Below are 23,649 nucleotides of genomic sequence, written 5' to 3' on the forward strand. Positions count from 1 at the left end.
TACTTGCCAGTCATATAGTCTCAGAAAAGTCATGATTTCTGCATAACTCAATTTACACAGCTGCAAAAAAGTTTTAGTAATATTTTCCTGTTGTTGGACTCAAATGATGTAGTGTATTGGAAAAGTTGTGTAAGCAGTTTGTGCTACAGAAATGTAAGGCATTGTTTACCTAAATCAATCTCATTCAATGCTGAGGACACACATCTATTTTCATGTCAGTGAGTGCAGTTCTTTTACTTTTTCTTGTTTGCCCACCCTTTGGATATTTTACTATTGATGCAGTACCTACTATCAGCAGATGGGCAAGCAATTGAATAATTTTTGGTACATTCATTTTGGTTGGTAGCATTTACTAAAATGTTTGGAAAGCTAGGGGTTTGAAAATAATAGGGTAATTTTTTGTTTTGTGGGAAAATTTTTTCTTTATTTCATTTACAATTTATAGCTTCATTACCTACTTAAAATGTAGTTTCTATCTAGGTTATAGGAAACATTTATAATCTGGAAAAGTATTATTAAACTGGCTTTGTTACAGTGTCTAAAGTTACACTTGGAATTGAATCTATAAAATGGTAAAACAGAGGGAAAACATATTTAAATATCTTCATAGGTTTTGCTTCAACATAACAAACACTAATAAAGTTTTTACTATGTTTCTTATCTTTAAATAGTATAGAGAAGAGTCTGGCTGGGCCAAATATGTTGGTTATTTTATTGCACATTATCATTGACCAAATCCTGTACATATTTTAAAGTCACTATTTACATGGATGATCTTTCTCTCTTTATTTCATAGGGCAGTGAGTAGAGTAAATAAATGTAGTATGATTGGAAAAAAGAAGAAATAGTGTTCTTATTTTATCTCACGGACCATTTGGCAGTCTCGCAAGCCTATGGATACCTTCTTAGAATTGTGTTTTTAAATGAAACCACAAAATACATAATATTAAAAAGGAAAGTAATTACTTGAAAATATACTTACCAAATTATTTTTTAAATTGACACATTCCAGATGCATAAAAACTTACGTTTACACAAAAACCTATGTGTGGATGTTTTAGGAGTTTTAGTCATAATACATAAAATGTCCTAACAGCCCACATGTTCTTCAATGGGTACATGATTAAATAAACTATAATATAGTTACACTGTGGACAACTTTTCAGCCTCAAACAAGAGCAAATCATTGATTTATGCATTAATTTGTATGATGTTCCTGGGGATTAGGCTGAGTAAAAAATGCCCATGCCAAAATATACATGGAGTATGAGTCCACATATATGACATTCTTGAAAAGAGAAAAATTTATAGAAATGGAGAGAAGATTAGTGATTGTCAGCTGGAGAGTTATGGCAGGTAGGTAGGTATGATTACAAAAGGGCATCATGAGGGATCTTTGTGGGGAGGGAACTGTTCTACATGTGGTAGTGGATCCATTAGTGTACACATGGTAAAAACTGCATAGAATGATATGCATATACAACATCCTCATACAAATAAGTGCAGGTAAAAAATTAGTACACTCTGAATAAGATAGCTGGTTTTTACTAGTGTCCATATTACAGTTGTGATATTATAATATAGGTCTGCAAGATATTGCTATTAGGGAAAACAGGGATCTCTTGTAAATTATTTTTTTACAATTGCTTTCCTATTTCCAGAATCTCAAAACAATTTTAAAAATTGAGACACAGTAATATGTTTCTTTACAAGATAATTATTGAGTAACAACACAAGGGTGGTAGGTTGTATAACTGGCTTAATTTTGAAGAAGTTATGAGCAAAAATGATAACTGGATACTTCCACAAATGTTCTATATGTGATACCATAGGAAACTATCTGTGATATTTATTGGTTATTAAGTTGCACATGCTGCTAATACCATTGTAACCCATTGCCTCCATTCATAACTGAAAGAAGTACTACATTTACATGAGAGGTTACTGAAAATAAAGATGTTATATTTCCCCTTCAAATTTACATACTCCCTGGATTGGGATCTCAGGCTAAGAACCCCTGCATTATGTTAGATCTGTTTACATTTAATTATTTGATATATCTTAAGGGGTTCTGTCAAATAAAAAAAAATAGACATAAGGCTCATACCTTTTTCCTCAAGTATTGTAAGTAGTTATAAGGGCTCAATAAAAATGGTAGTAGACATACTTTATAGTTTTAAAGATTTACTTGGTGTCATTCATTCATACACATTGTTCATTATAATTGCTTAATACTTATTTTAAAAAAATGATTATGATAGATTTTAATTACAGAAGGGCCCACACATTTATTGTTTGATATGAAAGAAAAATGTATAAGATTGATTTCTTTTTATCCAGATTGACTAGTATTTAATATAATAAAATATTTTAATTTGCTTTCATTACCAAATTATTAATGGGTTACTTAGCCTTTTGGTATTGTTATCTCTGAGAATGTCTAGATCAAATGTGGTAGCTTGGTAGTTGTTTTACAAGGAATGAAGTGCATTGTTTAGAATAAACATTATTCTTTAGAATATCACCTTTTTATTTCAGTTAATGTTAAAATTTCAAATTGTCTTTTAAATATGTAGTTATTTGTTATTATGAAGTATTTTCCTGTATATGCTATTAGTTAAATATGTGTTCACAACAAAAGAAAAAAAACAATAGGGCAGCAAAATTGAATGTTTAGAATTTCTTTGTGTACGTGATATTTCTAATAGTCATGTGTGCTCAAAAAATAATTTAACAGGAGGTGTAGCTCAGTGGTTGAGCACCTGCCTAGCATTCACTTAGGCCCTGAGTTCAATCCTCCCCCCATTTTTTCCATCAATATAATTTGTTGGTGAATGCTTAACTGATATACCAATTTTTCAATAAGAAAACAATAAATAATTTCATCACAGAAAACCTTATAAGTACTTCCACTCATCAAATATTTTATCCAATCACATTTAATTAAATTTACTTAGTGAAATCCTTTTGAGGAAAAAAATGGGATGTATAATTTAAAGAATTATGATACTTTTACAGTGTAATTTTTTTATTTCTACCCTAGAATTTGGAATTTTTTAAAAAAATTCACATTACTTTCACCCTCTGAAAATTCCTTAATTAAAAACTGTTTCCTGAATGGTAAATGAGGGTATATGAAGTAATCTTATGATAGTCATTTTCTGCATAGATTTTTTTCTTACAGATGTTAAAATTGATAATAGATAGTAACTTTTACCTTTTATCTTTCATGCAATTAAAATACTTTTCAATGAAAATTGCAAATGAAATTATTTGACATATTACAGTAAAGTTAAGATGCTTTTTGTATTTTTTGATTAAAGATAACTAATGCTCTTCCTTTAAGAGTTGTTTTTCTTATATACGTAGAAGCCATCTAAAAGTTTGGTAATATATTCAGAGTGATATCACTCACCAAATACATCATTATCAGAATAAATAAGAACACTTATTTTGTGTTCTCTTTCTATCCTTGACTCAAAGAACTGATGATGAGGAAAATGATTTTTTAATTTCTCATGTTTTTAAAGGTATAGGAGTCTCTTAATGAAGTATACTGTCAATCTTTGTAGATATAATTTCAAATTTGTTAATCAATAATATTGGCTATTCCAAGAACTACACTGATAAGAAACTCACTTGTTGAAAGTAAAGCTTGAAACTTGACTACATTAAGGTTTCTAAAACATAATAACAATAATATTATTGTTTTTACAACAATATTGTTTTTCTGTTTGAATACGATACCACTGATAGTAATTGCTATCTCTGTGCACACTGTAGCTGAAAAGACTTGTGTACAGTCAATAGTTCCATTCAGTGTCCATGGCAAGATATTTTTATAGCTAAGAACTCTGAAACTTTTTCTCAAGTTGTAAATAATTCTGAATTTACATTAAAGAATGAAAAATAATGATTAGATTAAGTATCTAAACTCAGAAGTAGTTATCTCTTCTGAAAAGTTAAACTGATCTTTTTACAATATTGCTTGCTTGTTTTGGAAATTAACATTTTATACCAGAATAAGGGGAATGTGTGATTATTAAACACACTGAAAGTACCTTTAAGTTCTTTGTGTACTGTTTTACAATAACACAAGCACAGTCATACTGACAACTATCTATATCCTAATGATTTTCAAATTAAGGAATGGCTTCAAATTAGGAAAGCTTTTTGTTCACCTAGCTTTGGAATAGCATGATGTACACTAATTGCTAACTTTGTTGCATTATTTTTTAAAGATCAAATGGGCACAGTGGTAATTTTCATTAATCTCATACAGAGCAGCTAATTAAAATTTCCATTATTATCCATCCATTATCTAGTTGTTTCCTTTGTTCAGTATCAGAACAGGGTTTTAGTAATAAGCCATTCTTGTGTTACAGCCCTATTAAATATGGTGAGATTTAGTTTAATCTGTTGTACTGTTTTGTTTTTAGGTGATTTCTTGAATATTATGCTGCACCATATTGATTATACTGAGGTTACATCGACACTTTGACATTCTGTAATAGAGATTTCGGAATTAAATACTTGTTGCTTCAATTTTTTTAATTCAGTATTGGGGGAAAGTAGCATATAGTGGATAAAAGAATGACCTGCAGATCAGAGTGCATGTGTTTTAGTCCTGCCACCTCATTAATTATGTGAACTTGATGATGATCTGAATTCTTTATTATTATAATGCAATATTAGAAGAGCTGATCTTGAAGGGCCAGTCTGGCCTTAATGTGCAGTCATGTTTTCATAATTTCCCAATGTGGACTTCTGTTAAAACTCTAAAGTCTTTCTAAACTTATAATGACAGAGTATCCTAAATTGTGTAATTTAAACAAGTTTCTAAGTCTTCGTGGTGGTGGTAAGGATAAACTCCAAGGTGATGGGCTGGCCCAATTCTCCATAAACACTGTCTCAAATGTGACCATATGCCTAATTAAATCAACCCAATAGAAAGTCAGTTAGAAAAAAGGAACTGACATTTTCTGTGTCTGTGAGAGTGTATGTATGTACACACACACACACACACACACACACACACACACACACACACACAAACACACAGAATGCCTGTCTTAATCCTCATAGTAAACCTGAGTGGTAGGTATTTCTTTACCCTTTGTCATGGTTGAGCTAATTGGGTTATAGAGATCAGTTAATAATGTTCCTGGAGATTGCCAGAAGATAAATGATTAGAACCATGAATCAAACAAGGTGGTAAAGTCTAAGTTGTCTACAGCTCACAGTGTCGCAGTTTACCTGTTCTGTACTCAGCATTTCTGAATATATTCTAACTGCAAGTTTCAGAACCTATAATATTCTGAAGGAAACCTAAACTAAGCTTAGATGCTCCAGCATGTTGAAACTCATCATTCATTCACCTATCTCCCTCCCTCCCTTCCTCCCTCCCTCCCTCCCTCCCTTCCTTCCAGGAAATATGTATTGGATGCCTACTGTGTGACAAACACTTTGTTAGGATCTCAGGACAGAGTGATAAACAAGGCAGACAATATTCCTACCTCATAGAACTCATGTTCTGTTGTGGAAGACCCAGTAAACAGCTTGATAACTAAACAAGATAAACTTACATTAAGCTAGTACTGTCAATGAGATCTACAATGTTGTAATGATACTAGAATGTGGAGAGGGGACTTAAAAGATGTGAACCAGCAGTGGAAATGTTGAGCTGGATCTTTCAGGCAGAGAAAATGGCAAAGAACAAAAGAAGAAGCTCTATATACAAGCCTGGTTCTACTGTAGGATCAATAGGGATCTTTTAAACCTATTGATTAAGAAAATAAGTTTGTATTTTATTGTATGAGTATTGTATTATTATTGTATTATTGTATTTTATTGTATGAGTATTATTGTATTATTGTATTTTATTGTATGAGTATTGTATGAAATTGATATGAGACTGTAGACTGGCAAAATTTTAACTTCTTGTAGTTTTCAGACTGGGGCATACAGTGAATATTTCCATTCATTGTTGTGAAAAGTGAGTTGGTTGAGCAAAAATATTATTTCAGAATTATGATACAAATGTCTACTTGGTGTTGTTACTTGTTGAATAAGAGATGGGTAGATAAATTGCAGGAATGTAGACATATTTTCAAAGTGATGCTTTTACTATGCCATCTGTGTGGTGATTCATCCATAAACTTCTTGAACATCTACTGTGTCTGTTAACAAAAAAAAGGGGGGGTTCTTGGGATGTAGCTCAAGTCGTAGCACACTTGCCTGGCATGCGCGGGGCACAGGGTTCGATCCTCAGCACCTTATTAAAAAATAAAAAAGGTGTTGTGTCCACCGAAAACTAAAAAATAAATATTAAAATTTCTCTCTCTCTCTCTCTCTCTCTCACACACACACACACACACACACACACAAAAAAAGTTTAATCAGTGATTATTGCACAAAGTATGGGAGCTAGAGTGTGAAACTATATTTCTTCTTCTGTAATTGTTATTAGTAAAACCAAGAATAGCACATTTTTGTTGAGGCTCACTAAATTCAGGCACTCTGTTAGGCACTTGGCTTACATGGTGTTTCCAGTGTGGAAGAGATAGACACACATGATAGCTTCTACTGGAATATGTTAGGTATTGTAATAGTGAATATAGCCACAGTACTATAAGCAAATAGAGTTTCTTTATATGCTGTAAGCCTTTTTCAGACTTTTAACATTTATTATTTAATGGAATTTATTAAAATTCAAAAATTAAAAATTATTTATAATATCTATATTGTGGAGGCATTTCTTAAAAAGTCAAATAGTATGAAACTCTAGGGAACCAATTTCTCATTATTAACACATTGTTTTTTTTAAAAAAAATCGTTGTACTCTAATGATATAACTTCTACCCAGTGGGGGTAATTGGCTTGGATACTCAGTATAAACTTAGGGTAATTAGTATGAACTTGGGAAAAGGGAATCTAGCTAGAGTCTTAATTCAGGAGAATACATTTATAGCATAGGAAAGTAACAGTTATGACTGGGTATGTCTAGAATGTGAAGCTATGAGTTATTAATCTAGTGAATGTGTTGATGGTGTTTCTCTCCTAGTCTTTTCCCTGAACTACTTATATAGTTATAGCAAGGTGATGAAGCTAAGGAACTGTGATAAGATAATGAGTTCTGGAAGTAACCCCATGTATATTAGAAATTAAGCTAAAAACTAGTAGCTAACAGATAAATGTATTTAATGACTTTTTAAAATTAATCTGCAACCTGGGAGTAACAGGAAGGAATACCTTGGAATTAGTGAATGCTTTACACTGATTTAATTATTTAACATTCTAATTGGAGATTATATTGTTTTCCATTTAATAAGTGTTTTCACTTGGTTTTTGAGATGTGATATTCTGATATATCTTTCAGTTTGTTTTACATATTTTGTGAAATTGAATATGAATATCTTAACTAGGAAAATTAATATCATGATTTTTTAGTGTTCATTCTTTGGGTTAAAAGAACTGGGTAATTTTAATCCTAATGCCTGAATTATAAGTTTAGACATAAGCAAAACTTCATATAATTTATGTCCATATTCTCTTTATGTCATGAGCACCAGCAGTGGAATTTTCTTTTAAATGATAATGAGGAAGATGTTGCAATATATACGATACAATTTTACCCCTCAGTTCTTTAAACACTTTAAGATCTGCTTACAGAGATCAAGTATGTTTAAGTGCCTAGTACAGCAAATATTTTAGATGGTAAAGTATTTATAGACTTATATATTCTATGCATTGTTTACTTTTAAGTGTTTAAAATATAACTTGTTTGTTTAAAGTTGTCTCTCTTTTTTAATAGGGTGGTCTGAAAAACAGCAAGCATGAATGTACCCTGTCTTCACAAGAATATGTTCATGAATTAAGATCTGGTATTTCAGATGAGAAACTTCTTAACTGCCTAGAATCCCTGAGGGTTTCTTTAACCAGCAATCCTGTCAGGTAGATGGTTCTTATGATTTTGGTATGATTCATACAATTCATGCTATATGTTATTGTTTGGGGAATATAATCAGTTATATTAACCTCAAGATTTTGCTCTTATATTAACTAATACAATAGCAATGTCTGAGCATTAATTTGTAAACATTTAAAAATATATCTAGTTAATCTGGTCTTTAATAATGTGTAATTTTTAAGGGTACATATATTACTTGAATATTTAATTATTCTTTATTGTATAAAACAGAGATAGAAATTAAATATCCACATTTACATGGAAAGCTATTTGTGTATCCAGATAATGATTGTAACATATTTACTTATGAAACAAATTAAGTATATTTAGCTCTAGAATTTTATTTACTTTAAACCTGAGAGTTATATATAATTTCATATACTTTAACAATTTTACATATAATATTCACATATTTCTATAATTTTGAGATAGAAATGAAATTATTTTAACCAATAGAAGAAATGATACAGAAAATATTAACAAACTATTTAAAACTTTACACATTTAGGCTATTACATAGCTCAAAATTATTTTTAAGGAACAGAGTACTTACCAGTGATGGATTGTAGAGACTGTTATTCCTTTATTAACCATATAAAGCCTTTAAATTAATATCCAAATTAAAATGTATATAAAGAAAAATATATTGCATTGTAACATTGCAACACTTTAAGATCTGTTTACACAGTTGCTGGAATCTTGAGTTAAGAATTTACTAGATAAGAGTATACAAAAACATGATTTTATTCATGTTTTTCTTAATATTCAATAGGCTCAAGTCTTGTACCATTTTGATCTGTACCCAGAGCCTTGAAAATAATTTAGAGCTCAGTCATTCAGTTTGGATATATTTATAAATTCAGATATATCAGTAATTAAAATATTAGTGCACCTTCCAAAATAATTGGAAAAAATTTATGACAACATTTAAAAGACTGTGATAAAATATGCATTTTTTGGAGTATGATAATTGTTCATAGGTGCCTATTTTGCTCTTTCTTTCATAATGCTTTTAGTAAATGATTTGAGCAACTGGTGTGAGTAGAGAACAGTAACCACCATGTACCCCCACTCCTACCCAATATACCTGCAGCACCCTATGTTAGCACTCAGCACTTAGGTGCTCCATAATCTATTGAACAGTAGATTGATTGAGTAAATAAATATTTTAATAAGTGACTATGGAAGTTGTGACATTCAGAAATAAATGGGGAAATTATTGAAATTCATTTTTTATAAAAAGAATCAGGAAAGCTTGAAATTATGTGTGCATCTTTTAAAATGCAGAACAATAAGGAGCCTCATATCCCCAAAGGGTTAATAAATCAAGCAGGTGCCTGGCAGGCCCTGATTGGCTTGAGGCAGCTGCATTTCAGTAGTTGATTGGCTCTGAAAGTAGTGTGGTGTGGCTGTGATGTACATTCCATTGTTGCCCCAGGTAGATCTCCTAGGCAGCCTGTGGAGCAGCCCTGACAAGAGACAAACTGTACCTCCTCTCCTGCTAAAGCTATCTTTAAGATAAAAGTGAGTGTGTTTGGGGGTTATGGCAGTATCTCTGCTTTGGATGGGACCAGTGGAGGTAATGGCCAACAGTCTGAGGGAGGCCTAGCACCTGCTACTTAGATCCTAAGATCCAGGGTCTGAACCCAGAACATTTTACCTTGTTATTTTAACTTGTTGACAATATGTTAAAGATGAGGGGATTCAAGATTTCCCATGTCTCCATTGTGGGGACAATCAGATGGGCAGTGGGGCTCCAAACTGTATTTTTTACAAAGTTGATGATATTAACTCAATGCAAGTTGAGGCCAGGTAGTGCTTGGCTCACATAAAGCCAAGCAGGGGATTACTGAACTGCTAGTAGGAATATATGCCAAAGTGTTCAGTGTCCTCAAATCATCTGTGGAAGGAAAGAGTCTAAGGTATTGAAATCCCTAGTCCTAGAGGGCATGAACCAGTTCATCGTATATATTTTGGAGACCATCAAGACACATGTGATGGTGGATAAGGCTCTCCATGTGTCCTGGGGAATGTGTGTCCTGGTGCAATTAGAAATGGATGATGCCGCTGGGTACGTAGCACATACCTGTAATCCCAGTGACTCAGGAGGCAGAAGCAAGAGGATTGGGAGTTCCAGATCAGTCTCAGCAATTTAAGGAAGCCCTAAGCAACTTATGGAGACACTGTGACAAAATAAAAAAAAAATCAACAGGTCCAGGGATATGATTTGGTAGTTAGGCAATCCAGGTAAATTCCCAGTTCCCCCATCCTCACCCACAAAAAAGGATGATGCCAAGGATTACCCCAAAGATTACCTCAACTTCATCCAGAAGAAGGTGCTGCTTTTGATTCACAAGTGTCCTCTGTAAGAAGGGAAGAAGAGCTTTAGCAAGCTGCATACTGAGCTCTGCAGCCTAAAGCTTCAAGGTTATCAAGCCTTGATCATCAATCAGGTCAGATTGATCATCTGGCCATTGAGGGTCACATTTATCCCTATGGATCAGGAACATTTTAAATCTGTTGGTTGAAACAGCCAAAATAAGTTTTCATTTTCTGAAGACCCTTGCCTCCATCTGTGAGTAATTTTGACCTGTTGACTTAAAGGGAAGTGGAATTTTTCAAAAAGATCTCAACTGGCATCATTTGTCAACTTTTGTAACTGGTTTGAACTTTTTTTATGTTTTTCTAATTATATTTGAAGTTCAGAGGGAGATGTAGATGGATAAATTGGGGCTTTTGCAAGATTTATCAGTAAGATAAAAGAAACACTTGAGGATAGATGAATTTGAGAGATAAAAGCTATGGAAATAGTTGAAATTTATTATTTAATTGTGTGCAAGTTTCTTTCTCTGAAATATCTAATTTAAAAAAAAATAGAAGTCAGGGATTCATCTAAGAGAAAAAAATTAACTAATTTTTCATTAGACTTATTTTTCATGTTTGGATATCTTATTATGGATATTATTACTTCTTAAACATAGCAATTGATTATTTCAAATGTGTTAAAAATAGTAACTTATGAATCAAATGCTCACTTTGTTTATTGTGAGTTGCTCTTATACCATAGATTCATGTTTTCTTAAATTTAGATTATGCTATAAATATTTTCATTTATAGCATAATTTATTTATTTAAATAAATCATTTATTTAAATAATTTGAATAGATAACATACTACAAACCTGTCATTTAAATTATCAGACATTTTTGAAAACTCTGTCTTCATAAGCATAAGAAATGCTCAACTATAGTTTGTTGAAAAATATTACTGTCCTGGAGAAAAATGGGAGGCAAGGAAGGATACATTTCTTCATCAGAATTGCAGTGCTGAAAGAAATAATCTGAGTGACACTTATCATTTATACAAATGCAGAAACGTAATATCTAAGATTAAGATCTGATGTTTATACCATAATATAGGTCACTATCTTAATTGTGATTTGATTCAACTGGCCAGTGGATGAATAGCCAGTTTTCTTTTTCCTACTCTAGTTGTATACTTCCAGAACTAGGAAAAAAAAAACAAAAACCAAACAAACAAACAAAAAAACCCCAAAAACGAAGTGGCTTTTGTGCCTGTGAACTGATATATTGAGGTATGTGTACGTGATTATAATGTGGAAAAGCAACCTTTCCCTGTCCTGCCAGGGGAAAAGTCCGCTATGATCCTTTTGGTGTTATTAACTTCACCCTGTTTATTCTTCCTAATGAAGTTATGTGCTTTACTGGGATTCTGCTGTAGGTAAAGGACTGGAAGGGAAGACTAGATAAGGAAGTCTAACTATAATATGAGAGGAAATAATAAGCATTTTTAGGGAGAAAATAATTGCTGCACTGTTTTATGTACATACAATTTGGGACATGGTAGATGTGTCGTAATTTTAAAGACTCATTGTAAACTACCTACCTGGCCTGCATACTTTTCCAATTTTGTTTAACCTGGAAATGACTTGACAGATACTTCTCTTCCTCCTTGGTCCTGACCTGTATGCCAGCCAAAATTTGGAGAATAAGAGACATATTCTGGAAAAATACTATGGATGGTTTGGGGCAAGAAAATCTAAGCATGACAAACCTGAAAAACATAATTCATGATTATAATCCACCTATAGTTTTTTTTCCCTGTGGCTCATAGGCATATGGGATATAGTTACATATATTGAAGTGGATTCTATATTAACTATAAATAAATTTAAAATTATTGTTAAGTCAAATTTATTTATTATTACAGTTTATTGTTACTGTTGTCATAATTACTTTTGATCATTTTATATTTTTACCTACTAAATGTAGCAATATTTTGAGTATAATCTAAGAAATATAAATTCTTTCATTTTGGTAGTTAAATTTTGAACTTATCTGCTTATTTATTGGGGATGATACTTCTAGTGATTCAAATGCCGTATGAAATATATTTAAATTTGACATTACATGATAAATTAATTTTTTAACCAATAAGAATTAATTTTCTTTGGCAATCTCTTAAATTGAATCAGTTCCAGAAATACCACTTAATATTGTATATGGCCTGCTTTTACATATCCCATGGCTCTCCTATAAAGAATAACAAAATAAATTTCCCTCATCCAAATAGGACTTGTTCATATGGAGCTTACATTCTAGTAAGGGAAATCAGACAATATTTTTTAAAAGGATACCTAAAATGTGATACATGCTGTGGAAGTGTTGCTATTTTATGTCAGATGGTCAGCAAAGGCCTCCCTGATTTTAATGACATTGGGAAGAAGTGTAAAAAAGTGCAGGAATGTGTAAGAGCAAATACTGGAGATGGAAGCATGCTTTGGCATGTTCCAGAAATGTCAAGGAGACTAGAGAATGTAAAGTCATATAATGTAGAGTTTGGAAGCCACTGGAAGAACTGTAGTTTTTATTCTGAGTGAGCTGGGAAGCTGTTGGAATTTTTGAGGAGAGGAATGACATGACCTAGCCTACATTTTTAAAGGATAACTCTGGATAAAGGAGGGAAGCTATGTTATACATTGTAGCAAGGGAGCTACAAATCCCACAGGAATTCTAGGGTCAGCTTAGTGTAGCTGTGCTTCATAGAGGCTAAGATAGAAGGTCATTTAATATCAGAGGATAGTACCAGAACTCAGTTATTTTTGTCATGAGCCTTCCTCAATCAGCCACAGAAATTCATGGCACATCACTCTGAAATTCCAGTGTTAACATGGACTCTCTATGAATTGGCTTGTTTTTCTCATATTTATCTGCCTGACCTTCTAATTTGTATTGCCCAGTTCAAAAGTCTGAAGAGCAGATACTGGTCCTTATTGTTTCTGCTTAGGCAAAACTTTCCATGCCAGGCCACCTAGCAGGCCAGATTAAATGCTTGTCCATTGGTCAGATGCCCATCCATAATCAAATCAGTTTTGCCCTTGGTGAGGGTGTGGGAATCAAGATGATGTAGTTCAGAATTTATCCACCTAGGACACTTCCCTAGGAAGGTGGTTTATGGGGAATGCTCCTGCTAAGAAGGGTTTATAAGCTTGTTAGGCACCAGGTAATAAGGCAACTTTGATAAGAGGAGAGGGAAAGTTACTTTGTTCCCAGGATGTAGGCTCCCTATTTACCACTCTTATTGTTTCTCTTGCTGAGAAAAAACTTTTTAGTTTAAGTAAGTCCCATTTGTTGATTCTTGTTATTAACTCTTGTGCTATGGGTGTCCTATTAAGGAATTTGGAGCCCGACCCCACAATATGTAGATCGGAGCCAACTTTTTCTTCTATCAGACGCAGAGTCTCTGATTTGATATCAAGCTCCTTGATCCATTTAGAGTTAACTTTTGTGCATGGCGAGAGGAAGGGATTAAGTTTCATTTTTTTGCATATGGATTTCCAGTTTTCCCAACACCATTTGTTGAAGATGCTATCCTTCCTCCATTGCATGCTTTTAGCCCCTTTATCAAATATAAGATAGTTGTAACTTTGTGGATTAGTCTCTGTGTCCTCTATTCTATACCATTGGTCCACTTGCCTGTTTTGGTACCAGTACCATGCTGTTTTTGTCACTATTGCTCTGTAATATAGTTTGAAATCTGGTATCGCTATACTGCCTGATTCACACTTCCTGCTTAAAATTGCTTTTGCTATTCTGGGTCTTTTATTTTTCCATATGAATTTCATGATTGCTTTATCTATTTCTTCAAGAAATGCCATTGGGATTTTGATTGGCATTGCATTAAACCTATAGAGAACTTTTGGTAATATCGCCATTTTGATAATGTTAGTTCTGCCTATCCATGAACAGGGTATATTTTTCCATCTTCTAAGATCTTCTTCTACTTCTCTTTTTAGGGTTCTGTAGTTTTCATTGTATAAATCTTTCACCTCTTTTGTTAGGTTGATTCCCAAGTATTTTATTGTTTTGGAGGATATTGTGAATGGAGTGTTTTTCCTCATTTCCGTTTCAGAAGTTTTGTCGCTGATATACAGAAATGCCTTTGATTTATGCGTGTTGATTTTATATCCTGCCACTTTGCTGAATTCATTTATTAGTTCTAGTAGTTTCTTTGTAGACCCTTTTGGGTCTTCTAAGTATAGAATCATGTCATCTGAAAATAGTGATAATTTAAGTTCTTCTTTTCCTATTTTTATGCCTTTAATTTCTTTTGTCTGTCTAATTGCTCTGGCCAGTGTTTCGAGAACTATATTGAATAGAAGTGGTGATAGAGGGCATCCCTGTCTTGTTCAAATTTTTACTCCTCACACTTCAGATAGAGCCCTAATATCCAGAGTATACAAAGAACTCAAAAAATTAGACAATAAGATAACAAATAACCCAATCAACAAATGGGCCAAGGATCTGAACAGACACTTCTCAGAGGAGGATATACAATCAATCAACAAGTACATGAAAAAATGCTCACCATCTCTAGCAGTCAGAGAAATGCAAATCAAAACCACCCTAAGATACCATCTCACTCCAGTAAGATTGGCAGCTACTATGAAGTCAAACAACAACAAGTGCTGGCGAGGATGTGGAAAAAAGGGTACTCTTGTACATTGCTGGTGGGACTGCAAATTGGTGCAGCCAATTTGGAAAGCAGTTTGGAGATTCCTGGGAAAGCTGGGAATGGAACCACCATTTGACCCTGCTATTGCCCTTCTCGGACTATTCCCTGAAGACCTTAAAAGAGCATGCTACAGGGATGCTGCCACATCAATGTTCATAGCAGCACAATTCACAATAGCTAGACTGTGGAACCAACCCAGATGCCCTTCAATGGATGAATGGATAAAAAAAATGTGGCATCTATACACAATGGAGTACTATGCAGCAATAAAAAATGACAAAATCATAGAATTTGCAGGGAAATGGATGGCACTAGAGCAGATTATGCTTAGTGAAGCTAGTCAATCCCTAAAAAACAAATACCAAATGTCTTCTTTGATATAATGAGAGCAACTATGAACAGAGCAAGGAGGAAGAGCAGGAAGAAAAGACTAACATTTAACAGAGTCATGAGATGGGAGGGAAAGGGAGAGAAAAGGGAAATTGCATGGAAATGAAGGGAGATCCTCATTGCTATACAAAATTACATATAAGAGGTTGTGAGGGGAATGGGAAAATAAACAAGGAGAGTAATGAATTACAGTAGATGGGGTAGAGAGAGAAGAAGGGAGGGGAGGGGAGGGGGGATAGTAGGGGATAGGAAAGTTAGCAGAATACAACAATTACTAATTGGGCATTATGTAAAATTGTGGATGTATAACCAACGTGATTCTGCAATCTGCATTTGGGGTAAAATTGGGAGTTCATAACCCACTTCAATCTAATGTATGAAATATGATATGTCAAGAGCTTTGTAATGTTGTGAACAACCAATAAAAAAAAAGAAAGACAAAAAAAAAGAAAGTTACTTTGTACAGAAATTCTTGAGGTTGAAGAAGATTATCTTTTTTTTCATTGTATATATTCTACATGAATGTATATTGTAGCATAAAAGTTGTGGCATTACAAGTTGGGTAAATGAAAAACAAAAAAGTGAAATGCTGTTGCTGCCAAGTATTTGTTGTGTGCCTGTATGTATATGTGTGGGTTTTAAAGAGAGGAGAAAAAAGCAGGGAACACACTGGTTTCTTTTCCATTCAGTTTCCTGAAAATTCTTTTTCAAAGTTTAGCAAATTTACCACTATGAAGTGACCCTCCTTGGCCTTTTTATCTACCATTTTAATTGGGCCCAAAATTCCTTTTTCTTTCTTCTGATAAGGGAATATTCTCCTCAACATATTTCTCAAAAAGAAAAAAAAATAAAAAAAGAAAATCAACAGCAGAAATAAAAAACTGATGGTGGTGGGGAATGTGTTTATGTAATGTGGTTAATTATGTTCTTAAAGTGCAGTGTTGGATTTTTCTCTTTGGAATTCACCATAAACATAGGCTTTGAATTTACATAAAGCTTGTAGAATTCTGTGCTACAGAATAGAAACTTATTTAACTTTATTAACACAAAATTTCCAAACACGATTTTATTAAAAATTTAAAAAAACCCTAACTTTTTATTCCTTGAAAAACCTTCACATGTATCACTACTAGATTGAAATCTACCATAAACCATAAGACTTTGCTCTCTAACTAACTTCCACTTCAGAAGTCATAATCTCCCATACAAAAACAACAAATAAGCAACCAAACCAACATATCAAACAGCTAATTAATCTTCCTACTGGACGGAAACAAATATGTAAGTGAAGGCAATGGAGCAACAACATAAAAGTCAGAAAAAGTCAAAAGCAATATAAGAATTAATCCAAGAATAAAAATAATTTATATAAGAAAGAAGTTTCACAGAAAATAAAGAAAATTAACAACGGAAACATAAATCACCTCAGTGTGCAGTGTTTTTTTTAATGCTTTATTTTTATTTATTATTCTTGTACATTGCATTAGAATGTATTTTCATGTATTATATATACATGGAATATAATCTCCAGTTCTTGTGGTTCTACATGACATGTAGTTACACTGTTCATGTATTCATGTATGAACATAGGAAAGTGATGTCCACTTCATTCTACTGTCTTTCTTATTCTTATCCCTCTTCCCATTTTCCTTTGTCTACTCTAATGAACTTGTATTCTCCACCCCTCATTGTGTGTTAGCATCTGTATATCAGAGAGAACATATTCAGCCTTTGGTTTTTTTGGGGATTAGCTTATTTCACTGGCAGGATAGTCTCCAGTACCATCCATAATTTTAGTCTTCTTTATGGCTGAGTAATATTTCACTGTGTATGTATACCATATTCTCCTGTATCCATTCATCTGTTGAAGGGCACCTAGGTTGGATCAGTAGCTTAGCTACTGTTAATTGAGCTGCTATAAACATTGATGTGGCCACGTCACTATAGTATGTTGATTTTAAGTCCTTTGGGTATATCCTGAGAAGTGGGATAGTTAAGTCAAATTGTGGTTCCATTCCAAGCTTTCTGAGGAATCTCCATACTGCTTTACAGATTGGCTGCACCAATTTGCAGTCCCACGAGCCATGTATTTAGTGTTATATTTATAACTGTAAAAATTTGCCTGAAATTAAACAGAAATCATTGACTATAATTTTTAAAATTTATTTTTTAATGTAAAAATTTTTTATTTACAAATGACAGAATGCATTACAATTCATGTTGCATATATAGAGTATAAGTTTTCATATCTCTGGTTGTATACATAGTATATTCACACCAATTTGTGTCTTCATACATGTACTTTGGATAGTAATGTTCATCACATTTCACCATCATTAATTACCCCATGCCCCCTCCTTTCCCCTCCAATCCCTCTGCCCTATATATAGTTCGTGTATTCTTCAAATGCTGAATGTTTTCTTTGATATAAGAGGGCTGATTTTTAAGAAATTTCTTAGGGTTTCTATAACATTCACCACAAACTGGTGTGGTAAATGTAACTGGATGAAATTTATTGTTGGAATTTTAAAACAAAAATTTGATTTTTCACAGTTTAGGTAGCCAGATGTGTGAATCAAGATGCCAGGTAGCTTCCTCCAAATACTTTAGGGAGGATCCTTGCCTGTGTCTTTTCACTTGTGGCAATCCTTGGCTTGTGGCATCATAGCTCCAGTGTGGGCCTCCATCATCAGTCACATGGTCTTCTCTATGTGCCTGTGTCACCTTTCTGTCATTTGAAAAAATATTTATTTTTTAGTTGTAGTTGGACACAATATCTTTATTTTATTTATTTATTTTTATGTGGTGCTGAGGATCGAACCCAGGGTTTTGCAAGTACTAGACGAGCGCTCTACCACTGAGCCACAACCCCAGCCCTATCATTCTGTCTTTTATAAGGACATCATAACTGCATTAGGGCCTACCAACAATATAAATGTTACCTTGATTCTTACCTTAATTATATTTATCCTATTTCTGAATGAAGTCATATTCTGAGGCTCTGGGTGGATACTGTTCAACCCAGTGCAATTATGCAAATGAATATTATCCTTAAAAGTATTGACATAACAAAATTAAGCTACATTCTATTTAGGTAACAGCATTAACTAGTTCAAAATAGCTGGAAAAGTATACTTATGTATGTGTGAAATTAAGTAATGAAATTAAAAAATTGCCTTATCAAGTAAAATATTCAGTAGGTCTAAACTTTTTTTTTTTTTTAGAGAGAGAGAATTTTTTTTTAATATTTATTTTTTAGTTCTCGCGGACACAACATCTTTGTTTGTATGTGGTGCTGAGGATCGAACCCAGGCCGCACGCATGCCAGGCGAGAGCGCCACTGCTTGAGCCACATCCCCAGCCCCAGTACTAAACTCTTGATAGTCAGCGTGGAATACCAGTTCTGAGATCTGAATTCCAGTTCTTGATCACTTGCTCCATATGTTGACCTTAGTCTAGGCAGTGGATCTCTTTGGGTCTTAGTTTATCCATATGTAAATGAGATTGAAGCCTTCTAGCCATAAACCTCTAGGTTCTTTATACTCATTTCCTTAGTTCTAATTCTTTTGTATTAGAATTAGAAGATTAGAATATGAGAATTATTTTGAAGAATGAGAAAACAAGTTTCCCCACAAGGCTAGAAGATTTCCTAGCATTCTATTCTTCTGCTGTATTTATATACATATTATTTAACCCCAGATAATTATAATTTCCTTTAAATATTGAAGAAAGCAGTTTCTAAAACTGTTGATTAATTATTTTTCAAGCTTGATATTAATTTTAACTCAGTCATTTGCCCGCTCATCATCCTTACCACAATTTTAACTGATTTTTTCTTGTTTAGCCACTAGTAAAATAAAAAAAAAATAAGTATATGTACATACACAGATACACATACTAATAACTTTAGTCATTTTGCAATATAAAATGTGGAGTCATGACTTTCAAATTCATATGGTATTTAATCTCTCCTAATAAAGGCTTTAAAAATCATTTCATTATATTATTTTTACCTAAAGGCAAATATTTAAAATCACTTTTATAAACCATCATCAACTGGCCATATCCCAAATCACTTTCTTACTATACATTTTCATAACATTTATTTTCTACTGTATATATTTACCTGCACCTGCATATGCTTTAAAATAGTTTTATACATATATGTCTGCTTTTCTCATTTAGATTTTAGTCTCTTCTGGGGAACGGGCCCTCTTGCCCTCTTATTTGTTTTGTGATGGCTGATACTGTGTAATTTATATACAATAATGTGTGATTTGATGTGGATATTGACCCACCATCAGTAACAACCTATGCTTCTCCAGCAGTGAGAATGAATTTGCATTAATCTGGCACTATTTTGTGGCTACGCATTTTTAGCTATAATCAGAGCAAAAGAATGGAGCTAACTTCCTCCACATAGGAATGAAACCTATTGGTTTGATTTGAACCATATTCATAAGCTACAGACAGCATAGCATGCTTTACACAATAGTCCTTTTACAGTTTCATGGTGAACTAATGAAATTAAATGTTTAGAACTCTATTTAATGCCCTAAAAATCCATGTGCTTTGACTATAAAATAAATCCCAATCTGCCACACAAATTGCATTAGAATTCACATACCATGGTCTGTCTGTGGTTTAGAATGAGAACTACATTATTTACAGGTTTTTATTCCTACTCCTTTACTAAAGTTTATGAAAGGAAGCAGTGCCTATTGAGAAATGACCAGTGAGTTTGGATGATTTTATTCCCAGCCAAGCCATTACAGGATGTATAGATATTGGGCAATGCATTTTATGAAGATTCAAAGAAATGTGCAGCAATAAATCCTTGTCACTAACGTTTCTCAACATATGACAAAAACGGCAAATGCCAGTTTGAAGAATAGTATCAGAGAGTTTTGACTGCATAGAATTCTTTTCAGAGTGTTGCTGAAATTGCCTTACATCTTGAGGGCTATTTTACCCCACTAGGAAACTTTTTTTTTCCTGGTTTGTTTTGGATATAGTTATCTGCCAAACTCATGGCTTAGTGTCTGTGTTCACTCCCTGTGATGTTAGTATTCTTACTCAATGTTTCCAAGCAGGTGAAAATATAGAAAATATCTTTTTAAGTTTATAAATATGTAATTATTTGTATTTCCTCTGGAATATTTGCTTTTACTTGATGTTTTCTCATCTCCCTTTAGACTTAAGTATATTTTTTTAGCATATTAACAAATATGCATTTCACCATAATCATCGTAATGAAAATAGCTGAATCTTGACAGCAATACAAATTAGAAATAAAAGCACTTTCCCAATTATGAGTGCTAATAACTATTTAAACAGTCTGTATTAAAATTATTAAAAGCTTGGCAACGCAGCCAACACTACTTAGAGAGTTAATATAATGGTAGGTGCAGATCAATACTATTTAGAACGTTTTACGGGGGACTACCTATGCAAAATGGAATAATGAGGCCAATTTTTTTATGATGCAGAAATGTGAACAGGACTTAATATTGTGAGTATATCTCATAAGGCAGTATTATGAGCAATATTGCTATAGCAGGATTTTAATATTGGTATTTTGAATTTGTTTGCTTTAACTTTTAATTGCATAAATCATTTTTGAGTACCACTAGTACATTTATACATAGTGTAGAAAATTCATTGCAGTTATGTCATTTTATATGCTTTATTTCAAAATGTTGATCAGCAATTTCAATTAATGTCAACTATATCCAAACTAATTTTATTAAACTGCTACCATAAGTTTTAACAACCTTGAAGTTTTAATCATATACTATTAGCTTAAAGACAGAGTTTTGACTTAGGCACCCTTGATATTATGCCTTACAATAAAAGCAAACTAGATTTATGTGTCCTGTATTATTTTTTTTAAAAGAAATAGGCACAGAAAATACTGTCCGATTTTTGAAGTATTGCTTTAGGGGGGAGAAAATGTTATAGACATTAAGATAAATAGTGGCTCTCATGTTGACATTTATTTTATTACTATATGGCATATGTAAGCTCCACCAAGGCAACAGATGTTTTTATTTAAAAGATGTATTTTAAGTTAGAGGACCAATTTACATATAAAAAACATCTAAAATATTTGGTAACTTGTAACTTGACACACAGTTATATATGTATATAAAATCTATTACTAGTCTAGGCACACTAATTAAATGGATCCCTTAATAGTTGGTTAACTTCATTTTAACTATTTTGGATGTTGATTGCATTTTCTCTATATTCAAAATTAGTCTTTGGAAGAAAATGCTTATGCATTTATGTCACTTGAAATATTTTGAGTTACATGAATTTAACTAAATACCTTGGACACATACTAGAGTCATGCCCCCTCCCATACTGAGAATTTGGTAATTGAACCCAGGGGCACTTTACCACTGTGCCATAATCCTAGAATGACTGACTATCTGTCTCTCTGTCTGTCTATCTATCTGTCTATTTGATAGGATATCACTAAGTTGCTGAGGGAGGGGGCATTTTACCATTGAGCTATATTTCTAGACTATTTATTTATTTATTTATTTATTTATTTATTTATTCATTCATTCATTCATTTATTAGACAGGATCTCACTAAGTTGCTGAGGGTTCTGCAAGTTGCTGGCCTTGAACTTGGAATCCTCTTACTTCAGCTTTGTGCACCTGGTAAAGCTTCAAAAAATTCTCTTTTTATGAAACTATTACTAAGCAATTGAAGCTTAAAATAAGATTTAATATCCCATTACTGGTAAGACCATGATACAAATACAAGCTCTAAGTAACTAAGGAGAGAAGGTTGTACATACCAAAAAGCCTAGGATTATGCCAGGTAATGATATGACTATAAAGTTGTCTCAAGTTTTCAGGTATTCAAGGGAGGAAAAAAGCAAATATTGAGAGACATAGCTGTTACCTGACAAATGATAGTGAACTTTTTTCCCCCCTTAAGAGGGACAGTTCTGAACTCAAGAGAATTTTATTTTGTGGCTCTTTAATGAGGGATATTGAACAACATAGTAGACTGAGTCCTTGATAGTCTTTCATAAAGTACAGAGGATCTCTATGAATGTCCATTTCCTACATGAGCCTGTGACTTAAAAGAAAAAAATCAAGGTCATGATATTTCTACAAAGACCTAAAGTAATAGTATTGGTATGCAGTTTTCTAGTAAACGAACCTGCTACTAGGTTGTACTGTACTTGAGAAATGCCCCTGAGGCTCTCTTCCTGGAATATCTATCATCTCAGCTGGACTTTTTATAGGAGCTGGATAGCAGACAATTCACAATTAAGATGCCAGGTAGCACCTGGAAAGCAGGTATTCTATATGTTTGATTGAAAGAAGATCCATGTGCACTAGATAACAGTTTTTGCTCTATGACCCCAGCTGTTTGACTGGCGTTAGATAATGGACAGCTAATTTGGAGAGATTTCCCACCTGGTCAGCAAAGCTCTAGGTGTATAACTTCTCACATCAGGAAACCTGAAAATCTTCTATAGAGATGTAGTCCATGTAGGTTGATTACAGAAGACAACATAATTTATAGTGAACTTTTAAAACTAAATTGACATCCAGTAAGATAGTTTAGTAGCCTGCCATTTAAATGTGAAATTCAAGGCTTCTTAAAACCCCAGTCAATCCACTTCTAATTGTTAGATCTGTTCTAGAGAATTTATTGTTCTTAACACTCTGTGTATTGACTCCATTCGTCTGTATTTTGGAGGATATTGCCTGAGTATGTTTTTTATGTGGTTTTTATATCATACCTCCCTTGATACCAACTTCCAAGAGTTTAATGGAGATCCTTTGTTAAATTTGTGCATTCAACAATTCATTCATCATACAGTATTGAAAACTGGAGTGCTATAACCAGATTTTCAAAAATTGAGTTATCATTAATTTTCATATGTGCATTAATGTTTGTCAAAGAATAAGAATACCCTGAAGTAGATTCACCACTAAAACTATTAAACATGTAATGAATTTTTTTTTTGATATAGAAAGTTTAAGAATTTGTAGTGCCTTTGGATCAGCATTATCAATATCAACTAAAATACCACAATATTTTAAATGTTTGTGGTATTGGATATTGACCTGGTGGTATTCTCTGACCTTATGACATATTTTTCACTTTAAAAACTTATCTATTTATTCATAATTTCTTTCTACTGACAGGATGTGTTAAGTTGTTTGTAGGCTTTTAAGATAATTTAATTATCTGCTATTATTTTTTCTAACTTCATATTGACA

At 33.0% G+C, this 23,649-nt stretch overlaps 2 protein-coding genes across 16 annotated transcripts in view; both read left to right on the top strand.

Annotated features, from left to right (window-relative positions):
* Diaph2 (diaphanous related formin 2) overlaps positions 1–23,649 on the top strand; it is an 802,473-nt gene that overhangs the window by 170,979 nt on the left and 607,845 nt on the right. For all 15 annotated transcript variants that reach the window (XR_013431759.1, XR_013431758.1, XR_013431757.1 and 12 more), the window contains one exon: positions 7,814–7,953. Coding sequence is in view for 5 of the 15 variants with exons in the window: in XM_040283678.2 (XP_040139612.1) it covers positions 7,814–7,953 (140 nt within the window). In the remaining 10 variants the exon portion in view is untranslated. The remainder of the gene's footprint in view (positions 1–7,813; positions 7,954–23,649) is intronic.
* Rpa4 (replication protein A4) lies at positions 9,513–10,497 on the top strand. Its single transcript, XM_078034110.1, is given in 6 exon segments — positions 9,513–9,548; positions 9,782–9,866; positions 9,869–10,107; positions 10,204–10,407; positions 10,410–10,462; positions 10,464–10,497. Coding segments are annotated over 6 exon segments (651 nt in total).

The sequence above is a fragment of the Ictidomys tridecemlineatus genome, chromosome X (assembly GCF_052094955.1).
Source record: "Ictidomys tridecemlineatus isolate mIctTri1 chromosome X, mIctTri1.hap1, whole genome shotgun sequence".
Classification (NCBI taxonomy): domain Eukaryota; kingdom Metazoa; phylum Chordata; class Mammalia; order Rodentia; family Sciuridae; genus Ictidomys; species Ictidomys tridecemlineatus.